This window comes from Brachyhypopomus gauderio, chromosome 2 (assembly GCF_052324685.1).
Source record: "Brachyhypopomus gauderio isolate BG-103 chromosome 2, BGAUD_0.2, whole genome shotgun sequence".
NCBI classification, from domain to species: Eukaryota; Metazoa; Chordata; class Actinopteri; order Gymnotiformes; family Hypopomidae; genus Brachyhypopomus; species Brachyhypopomus gauderio.
The window spans coordinates 21,226,690-21,238,967 of NC_135212.1; the positions used below are offsets into that span (position 1 = coordinate 21,226,690).

At 54.8% G+C, this 12,278-nt stretch overlaps 1 protein-coding gene across 1 annotated transcript in view; it reads right to left on the bottom strand.

The window, feature by feature from the left end:
• arhgef17 (Rho guanine nucleotide exchange factor (GEF) 17) overlaps positions 1–10,669 on the bottom strand; it is a 30,149-nt gene extending 19,480 nt beyond the window's left edge. The window contains exons 1-2 of the mRNA XM_076997316.1: positions 10,505–10,669; positions 997–1,074 (exon numbers count right to left, since the gene is read on the bottom strand). Coding sequence (XP_076853431.1) covers positions 997–1,074; positions 10,505–10,669 — 243 coding nt within the window. The remainder of the gene's footprint in view (positions 1–996; positions 1,075–10,504) is intronic.
• Between the last annotated feature and the right edge of the window lie 1,609 nt (positions 10,670–12,278).

Here is a 12,278-nt window from a genome sequence, read left to right on the forward strand (position 1 = left end):
CACACCCCTGCCCCTCACACACCCCTGCGCCTCACACACCCCTGCGCCTCACACACCCCTGCGCCTCACACACCCCTGCCCCTCACACACCCCTGCCCCTCACACACCCCTGCCCCTCACACACCCCTGCGCCTCACACACCCCTGCCCCTCACACACCCCTGCCCCTCACACACCCCTGCCCCTCACACACCCCTGCCCCTCACACACCCCTGCGCCTCACACACCCCTGCCCCTCACACACCCCTGCCCCTCACACACCCCTGCCCCTCACACACCCCTGCCCCTCACACACCCCTGCGCCTCACACACCCCTGCGCCTCACACACCCCTGCCCCTCACACACCCCTGCCCCTCACACACCCCTGCCCCTCACACACCCCTGCGCCTCACACACCCCTGCCCCTCACACACCCCTGCCCCTCACACACCCCTGCCCCTCACACACCCCTGCGCCTCACACACCCCTGCGCCTCACACACCCCTGCGCCTCACACACCCCTGCGCCTCACACACCCCTGCGCCTCACACACCCCTGCCCCTCACACACCCCTGCGCCTCACACACCCCTGCGCCTCACACACCCCTGCCCCTCACACACCCCTGCGCCTCACACACCCCTGCCCCTCACACACCCCTGCGCCTCACACACCCCTGCGCCTCACACACCCCTGCCCCTCACACACCCCTGCGCCTCACACACCCCTGCCCCTCACACACCCCTGTGCCTCACACACCCCTGCGCCTCACACACCCCTGCGCCTCACACACCCCTGCGCCTCACACACCCCTGCGCCTCACACACCCCTGCCCCTCACACACCTCTGCGCCTCACACACCCCTGCCCCTCACACACTCCATACGCTTGACTGCCGAGCACCGTCGTTCAGCTAATAAAGAGTTTCGCCTGGCGAGGTTCTTTACTTTGGACAGCAACAAGAAATCACTGGACGTGACCATGTTTAAAAATCGTTAATATATTGGCCGGCTGCTGTACCTGGATCAGGGTGCGCAGAGAGTCCACATAAGACTGTTCAGTGTCCAGCAGGGTCATCATGACATGTCTTCTCATATCCTGCAGAGAGAGACAGTACACTGAGACATCACATAACTCCCTCCCACACACACAAACACAGAGATCTCCATGAAATCACACCGTCATGCCCATGTTCAGATGTGCACACAAACACTGTGTGCACGGTCACACACACCTACACACACAGAGAGCAGCACTGCCATCTACAAATAACAAATCCATATATTCCCAAAGATCTGAGCGGATACTGTCAACAGCAGCCTAAACATCAGTCATACAGGGAATTCCTCACATCTGTCTCTCCTTCTCACACACACACACACACACACACACACACACACACACACACACACACACACACACACACACACACACAGACAGACAGACATTATAATGATGCCAACTGGCTTGTCTTTAATCAAAATAAGAGTTTCCTGTTTACTTCGTCATATCTACTCACGGAGCCAAATATCCGTCCACATCCTTAAAGGAGGAGACGTGATGAGAGAGAGAGAGAGAGAGAGGGGGAGAGAGAGAGAGAGAGAGAGAGAGAGAGAGAGAGAAAATGCACAGGAAAAAGTGTAGCTGAGAAGCACGATTGCTCCATTCACGGGATGATGAGGTGGAGTTTGAGCTACACCCCCGTCCGCCTCTGTTCTCCAACATAGTGTGTTCTCACTGGGACGTGGTCAGAGGACTGACCACACCTGACCACACCTGACCAGACAGGCAGCTCATCACAGCCCCCAGAACGGAGCACTTCAGCTCAACATTAGTGTGTCTAGACCCTCATCACAGCCCCCAGAACGGAGCACTTCAGCTCAACATTAGTGTGTCTAGACCCTCATCACAGTGACAGGTCCCCCCCGGTGTCAGCCCCCCCCCGCCGCTCCATTCTGAGGCATCATCACCACCATGACCTTTGGTCCCCGCCCCAAGTGCAGCCTCACAGGCCCCTCATGCTCCACAGAGCCAGGAGGATGCCTGCCCCAGACCCCCACCAACACCGGTGTAGAGCCCGGGCTCTGGAGGGTGGAGGAGGATGGAGAGGACGGTGATGCAGCCGTCTGTGGACAGGCAGCCAGCAGGCTGTGCTCACCGAGCCAGATTAGTAAATGTTTTGAGACATTTAAGCTCGTGTGAGGTTCACACAGCAGGGCAGACAAATGGATGAGTAAATACAGCACCATGGCCAGGGGCTGGACACACACATCACCCGCATGGACGACTGTCTAGAGGGAGGTTGAAATGCATGCCCACACACACGCACACACACACGCATGCGCACAAACACACACACACACACACACACACACTTTTTACCTTCATAACCACATGAACTTTGGCCTAAATAATAACATTCCACAATGGCCCAGTAGCCGCAGCAGGGGGGAAATATGTGCCCTTGGTACTAAAACTAAGTGTGTGTGTGTGTGTAGTCATACCAGATGGCTTTGTGTATTCCTGAAGATTGCCTGAAGACAAAGAGATATTTGTCAAATGGCTAAATGCCAATTGACATGTAAGAAACATTTCCAAACACAAATGTTTTTACATCATGGATCTGACAGTACGTCATCACGTAACCAGTGTGTTTAGGAAGAGGGATGGTTTAAAATCAGCATTCTTTCAGAGTAAATGTGTCCATGAGGTACATGAGCTAGATGGGGTGGTGGGGTGGAGGGGGTATATGGGGTGGAGGGGATAGATGGGGTATATGGGGTGGAGGGGGTAGATGGGGTGGTGGGGTGGAGGGGGTAGATGGGGTGGAGGGGGTAGATGGGGTATATGGGGTGGAGGGGGTAGATGGGGTGGTGGGGTGGAGGGGGTAGATGGGGTGGAGGGGGTAGATGGGGTATATGGGGTGGAGGGGGTAGATGGGGTGGTGGGGTGAAGGGGGTAGATGGGGTGGTGGGGGTAGATGGGGTGGAGGGGGTAGATGGGGTGGTGGGGTGGTGGGGGTAGATGGGGTGGTGGGGTGGTGGGGGTAGATGGGGTGGAGGGGGTAGATGGGGTGGTGGGGGTAGATGGGGTGGTGGGGTGGAGGGGCTAGATGGGGTGGTGGGGTGGAGGGGGTAGATGGGGTGGAGGGGGTAGATGGGGTGGTGGGGTAGATGGGGTGGAGGGGGTAGATGGGGTGGTGGGGGTAGATGGGGTGGTGGGGGTAGATGGGGTGGAGGGGGTAGATGGGGTGGTGGGGGTTAGATGGGGTGGTGGGGGTAGATGGGGTGGAGGGGGTAGATGGGGTGGTGGGGGTTAGATGGGGTGGTGGGGGTAGATGGGGTGGTGGGGGTAGATGGGGTGGTGGGGTGGAGGGGGTTAGATGGGGTGGTGGGGGTAGATGGGGTGGTGGGGGTAGATGGGGTGGAGGGGGTGGAGGGGGTAGATGGGGTGGAGGGGGTAGATGGGGTGGAGGGGGTAGATGGGGTGGAGGGGGTAGATGGGGTGGAGGGGGTGGAGGGGGTTAGATGGGGTGGAGGGGGTTAGATGGGGTGGAGGGGGTAGATGGGGTGGTGTGGGGGTAGATGGGGTGGTGGGGTGGAGGGGGTAGATGGGGTGGAGGGGGTAGATGGGGTGGTGGGGGTAGATGGGGTGGTGGGGTGGAGGGGGTAGATGGGGTGGAGGGGGTAGATGGGGTGGAGGGGGTTAGATGGGGTGGAGGGGGTTAGATGGGGTGGTGGGGTGGAGGGGGTAGATGCGGTGGAGGGGGTATATGGGGTTGATGCGGTGGTGGACAGCACATCCCCAGATCAGTGTCTAGCTCCTGATGTGCAGAAGCCCCCTGGAGTAGAACCTCCCCCAGGGTCACAAATGAACCGAGCAACAGGCGTCGGAGTTTCTCACTACCTTCTGAGCTCAGATTCTGCTCCTAGGAGCGCGTGGGAGTGATGATGAATATTCACGAGAAGCACTTGTTACACAGCATGGCGTGGGAGTGGCTAGCAATGCAAACACGGCCTGTGCGTAGCCAGAGGCCGGCCCGTGAGCAACAGCCCGGTGCCAACACCGCCCGCCCAGTCCTGGTAGTGACTCCGACGTTGTTCACAGCGCACAGAGCGGTCATGTAGCATGTAAACATGCGGCAGGATCATTGTGGTGCAATTATGTGCTAGATACACCCAGCAGGCAAACGAATTGGAATGATCATACACCACCAGAGTGAAAACAGAAAGAAGTAATATCACAATATAGATCGATATGGATTAACATTACATACAGAGAATTCCACTGTAGCCTTTATAATGGGTGCACTGACCAAAATTATTTCTTATATTCCTGGGCTAATATCACAGAACTGCTTAATGACATCACCTGATTTCTCACTACAGTTTTAATCAAATGAGCTACATTGGAGTCCTTCCCAACCCCCCTACTCCACCCTCACCCCCTCTACCCCACCCTCACCCCCTCTACTCCACCCTCACCCCCCTCTACTCCACCCTCACCCCCCCTACACCACCCTCACCCCCCCTACTCCACCCTCACCCCCCCTACACCACCCTCACCCCCTCTACACCACCCTCACCCCCTCTACTCCACCCTCACCCCCCCTACACCACCCTCACTCCCCCTACCCCACCCTCACCCCCCCTACTCCACCCTCACCCCCCCTACACCACCCTCACCCCCTCTACTCCACCCTCACCCCCTCTACTCCACCCTCACCCCCCCTACCCCACCCTCACCCCCCCTACTCCACCCTCACCCCCCCTACTCCACCCTATGGGGCCGTGAGACCAGTGGAGGTGGAGGCAGATGCTGGCGAGGCACTACAGACCTAACGGGATCACCCTGACCGCACCGGCGCAAACCGGAGATCCTTACAGTATCCGCCATCATTTCTCTTCTCCAGCAGTGGTTTGGGGAATGTAGCATGCAGGTGAGAAGAAGGGCATTCTGGGACGGCATGGGAAAGTGGACTGGGTAAAATGGGAACTCTAAAAATCAAATAGAGTAGTTTACACAGTTTACAGCCTGGCTGTGACTTTTTTTTTCTGCTCCTGCATTTGCAATGTTTATCTGTGCTCGATTAGTTACCAATGAGATCACTCCCCAAGACCCTGTGAATCAATCACAGATGGTGGAGTTAAAGGAAGGTGCATTTCATTCTAGCCTTGCAACTGAAGAGCAGTTATCAGGTTAAGCTAATTAAATATAAACAACTTCTTCATGTCGGTTCCTGCTGCTTGAGTAATGTCCAGTGATCCATTTAGATTGTGAGCCCTGAAGTAACTCGTTTTGCACTACCCGTAACGCAGGAACAAACCAAAAGGTTAAATCAACCTGACTCTTCATCATCATCTGCTGTAAAACCATTTCTACACAATTACAACAATCCCCAACACTAACTCAACATTCCCCAACACTAACTCAACATTCCCCGACAGATGCAACACACTCCAACGAACACCAAGCCAAGCATCCTAAGAGAAACACTCCAGCTGACATTCCAGCTCGTCTGCCCGTCTCTAGAACATTCTACCCTGTTCATGTCAGCTTATCTGAAACACCATTATGTGAATAAAGAGGTCCGATATAAACGCAAGTGTTCAACCAATACAGAAGAATGTGTTTGTGTTGATGGACGCGTGAACCCAACTACTTTCTGACAGAGAAATAAGAAAAGGTGAAGGTTAAAGAGTTGATACCCAGTGTTTCATGTAGAGCTCCTGCAAGGGACGGTCAGATTCACTGGTGTCCACACAGCGATCCTGTTCAGAGACTCAGACAGGTCTTCTCCCTCACCAACAGATGGATTTTTAGACATTCTACTGCAGGGGTACTCAACTAAATTTGTCCGCGGTCCAATATTGGCAGATACCTGTGACCTGAGGTCCGGTGCAACGGGGGTGGCGAGCGTAAGTTGTTGAGCGGGGGGGCCAACGTAACACTCGTGACGGAGTGTTTTTTTCAATAGCCCTGAAATAAATGCTCCGTTTTTTTTTTGTCCGTATCCAGTTAATCAGGAATGAGATTGGGTCCGGACAGGACTGCGTTCGGGTCCGGATCCGGACCGCGGTCCGCCAGTTGAGTACCCCTGTTCTACTGTAAGCCATAAACTAGAATCACCTAGAGCAGGGGTACACAACATACGGTTGCGTCCCACCAGGCTTCGTGCCTGAATTTGAATGATGAACCAACAGTGTTGTTTTTTGGGCTACCACACGATCTACAATCCCCCCCCCCCAACAATTTAAACTCGCCACCCCCCCCCCAAGCACTGTCATGCTTGCCATGGTGGCACTTCAAGCAGCTTTACCTTTATTTGTGGCCCGGCTCCTCCTTCAAGTTGTACATCCCTGATCTAGAGCATCTTTCAAATGCCACCCAGTTCTTCTCCTTGTGGTAAACTGAAAATGGAGCCAACAGCCAATGTGTAGGCCCCTGACTGGGTCTGCTCCTCAGGGAAACATCGTATCCAGGCAGAACCACGGAGCGCCAGCTGGGGCAGCCAATCCTCAATCTCAGCCTCACCAGGGCAGCCAATCCTCAATCTCAGCCTCACCAGGGCAGCCAATCCTCAATCTCAGCCTCACCAGGGCAGCCAATCCTCAATCTCAGCCTCACCAGGGCAGCCAATCCTCAATCTCAGCCTCACCAGGGCAGCCAATCCTCAATCTCAGCCTCACCAGGGGCCTCGTTAGAGGAAGCTGTTGGGAGGCTGGCAGCGCTCACGTGCCCGTGTCCTCTGCACCCTGCCAGCTCGCCTGTGGGGCACGGACTGGGGGGGTGGGGGGAACAGGGGTGGGGTGGTGGGGCGCTCCGCCTGCCCGGTGAGTCTGGTGGGGTTTCATAGGCTTGGCAAAGCTGCCGTCTGGTTCTGAGGAAGACCTCATTTCCTTCTAAACTGCTCTGCTGGAGGCCTTGGAGACTCAGGGTGATTTAGTAACGTTAAGTAGCTCTGCCAACATTTACAGCTGTAATAAAGTGTGCGCCTGTTCACACACAGAGCTGCACATACGCACGTGCACACAAATGTGTTTACACAAAACACAACCCATACTTATGCACTTTTAAACCATACACAGCTTAACACATCTGGAAATAAATGTCATAAATTAGTGACAGATTTCAATCAACTTGCTGATCTGTTCTAATATAGTTTCCGGACTACGCAGAATTCATTTATTTGAATACTAACCAGTCACACAACAGGCAGGCATGAAGCAACTAGGTTAATGGGAATGGTGCTTGGTGGCTCAGACACACAGTATTGGCGCTGTTCTCCGTTCATTATCGAAATATTACACTCCAAAGTGAATGGGCAGAACGAGTGTTCTGGGCCCAGAGGGCCCGGTGCAGCGTGGCTGGGGGAGACGGTGAAGATAAGCAAGGAGAGAAGGAGGAGGGGGGAGAGGGGACAGAGGGCTTTGGGAACATGTGAAGCCTGTTGCCTAGCACCTAGGTCAGACATTTGCTCTCCCGCTGTCATCACTACCTCGGTAACCATCTCCATGACGAGTGTCCATGACTACGTAGGCAAGGATGCTGCTCCTAGCTGCAGCGCCTTCTGTTCTCTGCTCTGACGCTCTGAGAAGGGTTCCTGCTCACACTCTCTCCTGCTCACACTCTCTCCTGCTCACACTCTCTCCTGCTCACACTCTCTCCTGCTCACACTCTCTCCTGCTCACACTCTCTCCTGCTCACACTCTCTCCTGCTCACACTCTCTCCTGCTCACACTCTCTCCTGCTCACACTCTCTCCTGCTCACACTCTCTCCTGCTCACACTCTCTCCTGCTCACACTCCTGTTTTGGTTCTGTAACACGAATGACACCCCAAGGAAGGTCACAGGCGGGGTCATTCGTGTCCGCTGGTCCCGGTGACCCTTCTGATCTGACCACGTTTCACTCCCATTACCCAAGAGCAGTTGAGGGTCACCAGTACACAGTTCACACTGAGCAACAGTAAATCAGTACAAGTGCAACAGCACACCAGGGTGACTCCGAGGAGCTCGCCCACGTCCGATTCTCCTGCTGCTTTCCTGGACCATGTCCGTGTTTCTCCAAAGAAGAGCTAAGCGAGGTGAGAAAACCCCACCACACTCCTGAGAGAGCTGGCGTTGCGTCAGCCCCGCTGGGCACGGCCAGGACCGCCGGGACCTGGCCAGATAGAGTGGGCCAGACGACTCGGATCAGCCCTGAAGCATACGGTGCATCGTGAAAATACGTGAAACGGAAGTGTCCAGAACAAAAAGCATCAGGTGGCATGTGCGTCAGAGCGCACCGGCACCTCGCAACCAGAAGTGTTTCTGCACCCAGCTGTTTTCTGCCCACTGGTGCCACTTCCTGACCCAGCTGGACGGGCCTGTAGGTTTTAGCTAGCAGAGAAGGGAGTATGAGAGGCTGAAAAAATGACAAGAATGAGTAAAAACAGGAAAACTGAGCTGTGAAGAAAGATGAACAGAAAAATAAAGCCTGAGAAAGAAAATGTAAAATGCTCCATTTTCACTCTAAAGGTCATTGGAATCCTCACATCGTTGGTCCACATGATATGAATGAACATGCCCATGCCCCTGCCCCCCCCCCCCCCCCCCCCCCCATCATCAACTTGGTCGCACCCCCCACACCAGCAGAACACCACACTGCTGGGCACCAGACTGAACCATTACCTCAAGAGATAGGGGGAGCAGCAAACAGCATAACACTAATGTTGAACCAATAACATTCACAAGGTAATATAAGCAAGATATAAAGACGTGATGTATACCGAACATTAAAATGACTACGCAGAAATCAAGGTTCATTAATAAATAAAAAAGAAACCCCAACTCGACATCAAACTAGCTGAGTAACATTCAGAGGTCCAGCCCTCTTCTTCCTGGGCCCACGCCCACATAGGGAAATCCCATCTGTACAGATTAGCAGTCCCAGTCCTCAGATTTGCTGGAGTTATAATCCAAAGTTCTTCCCCTAGGAGCCCACATCTCCTCCCGTTTAAACGCCATTAACCAACAATGTTCTCATGAACATGACTGGAGGGGCCGTCTGGAATCACCAGTGTTGCCCACTGTCACTGTCCCACTGTCCCTCTGCCACTGTCCCACTGTCCCTCTGCCACTGTCCCACTGTCCCTCTGCCACTGTCCCACTGTCCCTCTGTCACTGTCCCACTGCCACTCTGTCACTGTCCCACTGCCACTCTGTCACTGTCCCACTGCCACTCTGTCACTGTCCCCACTGTCCCTCTGCCACTGTCCCACTGTCCCTCTGCCACTGTCCCACTGTCCCACTGCCACTGTCCCACTGTCCCTCTGTCACTGTCCCACTGTCCCACTGCCACTCTGTCACTGTCCCACTGTCCCACTGACACGTAATGGATTTGCTGCACAAACACACAAGAACACACACACACACTCAATTTGAAAAGCAACAGCTTCAGATCGCTGCTATGGCCACGATTAATACTCTAAACCACCAGTGGACCTGGATCTTGACACATGAGGACCATCATGATGTTTCCACTGCAAATCAGTATCACAGCATCAGCCTTATGACACTGTGTGAAGTGTCTGCTGCCTTTAGGTGCACAACCGAAGAGCATCAACCAGTGAGTGTACGGGGTGTTGAGCAGGGTGGGGTTGTACACAGATAAGCAGGAGTGCGCGCACACACACACACGCACACACACACAAACACAAACACACACAGCGCAGGGGGATTGGGGGTGGGATTGGCTGGCTGATCACATGATTCACTCGCTGCTGACTTAGTGGGCTCTAATTCTATTAGTGGTGTGGGGATTGAAGGCTGCCTAGCGCAGTACTTACATGTGTGAGAGACACGGCTGCACCATAACACAGGGAGGGAGGGAGGGGAGAGAAGTGGAGTGAGAGAGAGAGGGAGGGAAAAAGGGAGAGAGAGTGAGTGATGGAGTGTGTGAGAGAGAGGGAGAGAGAGAGAGAGAGTGGGGGAGAGAGAGAGGGAGAGAGAGAGAGAGTGGGGGAGAGAGAGAGGGAGAGAGAGGGGAGAGAGAGAGGGAAAAAGGGAGAGGGAGGAGAGAGAGAGAGGGAGGAGAGAGAGGGAAAAAGGGAGAGGGAGGAGAGAGAGAGAGAGAGAGAGAGAGACAGAGAGAGAGACAGACAGAGAGATGTACAGGTTGGCTCCACTCCCTCACCCTCCATGTGAATCTGAATCCTCCGAGTCCTGTTGCTATACAGGGAGCACCTGAGCGTACGAGCTTGGTTGAAGAAGCACAGGCCCCTTCAGCAGATGTGATTAACCCCCCTCTGCTCAGCCTCCTCCTCTGCTTTCCCTCCTTTATTATTCCCTTTCATCCCATCAAAGCCTCTGGAAGGCGAGTGTGGTGCCGCGAGGCGACCCAAAAACGTAGAAATCCCGTGGCCAAAGCGACACAACAGGTGTTTCAGCTCCAGCGGTGGCCGGCGCATGCCCGGACCACCGGAGCTCGGCCACGCCGTTAAACGCATCTCGCCACGCTCCCTTGTGCTGAATACGGACTACGGCGTACCTCTGTGCCGGTCTGGGGGCTGGGCGCCCGGCCCCTGCTCCCGCCGGGCTGGACGGGGGCGTGCTCCTCGCCGCCCGCCCCCCCTCCCCCTCCTCCGCCGTCCTCCCCGCCGCTCTCCTGCATCTCCTCCAGGGCGATGGTGAACTGGGCGAGGGTGCGTACCATCTGCAGCATACGGCCCGCTCGCGGGGCCCCTTCGCTGGGCTGGAGCGCTCCGCCGGCCCCGGGCTCCGGCCCGGTCTGGGCTCAGTGCCGCTGCGCCTGGCTCGCTCACCCACCTGCTGCAGCACCCCTCCCCCTCAGCGCTCCTCCCAAGTGAGGCCCCAGCAGGAGGTGCGATGGCCAGGGCAGCGGTCCTGATCCAGATCACTCCCCTCCCTGCCCCACAACCTCCCGGGTCTGTATCTGGAGCTTTTAAATCCGGCAGGGAGGCTGTGTGGGACCGGATAATCCACAGACCGCTCTCCTCGCTCAGGTAGACAGTGAGGAGGAGAGAGAGAGAGAAAGAAAGGGAGAGAGACAGACAGACAGAGAGGAGAGAGAGAGAGAGAGAGAGAGAGAGAGAGAGAGAGAGAGAGAGAGAGAGAGAGAGAGAGAGAGAGAGAGACAGACAGACAGAGAGAGAGAGAGAGAGAGAGAGAGAGTGAGAGAGAGCGTAGGGATTCAGCCCTCCTCTCCTCTCCTCTCCTCTTTTAATAAGAGGCAGCAAACAGGGCAGAGACTGAAGGCAGCTCACCAGCAGCTCTGAGTAGCCGAGCACCGAGTGTAGCGCACAGACTCAACCAATCAACAGCAGATGCAGCTCAGCCCCCCCATCTCAGCCCCCCTCCCTGCCTCTGTGTTTTCCCTGCACGGTATATTGCTTCAGCCTAAGGATATCAACAGTGTCGTAAGGGGGAGGGGCAATGGAGCCACCCAATGTCTCTATGGCAACAGTGAGGCGGGTACTTTGGAAAAACGGTTCATACACAGCACATATCCCACACACAATTATGAATGCATTAGCATAACACACATAGCAGTGAGTCAGCAGGGGAGTGCTACATTTACACACACACACACACACACACACACACACACACACACATATATATATTAAAAATATAGCAGAAAAGACATGTTACTACATGTTAAAGGGACGGTTCAGTCAAAAATGGCAACTCTGCTAATAACACAAGGAAGCAGGGTGCTAAATCTCATCATGACCACCAGTTACCATTCCTGACAGCTGCTGTCTTACACTATTAGCTGTCTTACACCGCGACATTAAGAACCTTGCAAGCCAACAAATGTAAATGTCACAGCATACAGAGAAATGTGCCCGCCACGGTTTCCTCTCTCTCTCTGTCTCTCTACATTTTCTTACACTTTGTTTACACTCGGTCCACGTCCCTACACTACATCTACTCTCTACGTCTGTGTTTTTTCCCGTGGTTATTTTCAGCTGCACTCCAGGAGCGTGGAGAACGTTAGTGGCAGGCAGGGAGCTGATGCCTTATTCACGCAACCACAAAGAAATGCAAACCTCTGCTTTCACACCTCACGCCAGAACACACAGGGTGGTCTTCTAACCCAACACACACACCCGCTGGATTCCACCACGCTGCTGTACGTAAGGACCAGGGTGGGGAGGAACCGGTCTTCAGTCATGGGTTCCCTGCATGGTGCTGGCCCGTTGTGATTCGACCCGGCCCGCTTCTGGTTCCAGGTGCTTTGTTTTGTACTGCTGACCTCCAACAAGGCGTCACTGGGGGTTACTGAACCGTCCTAACAA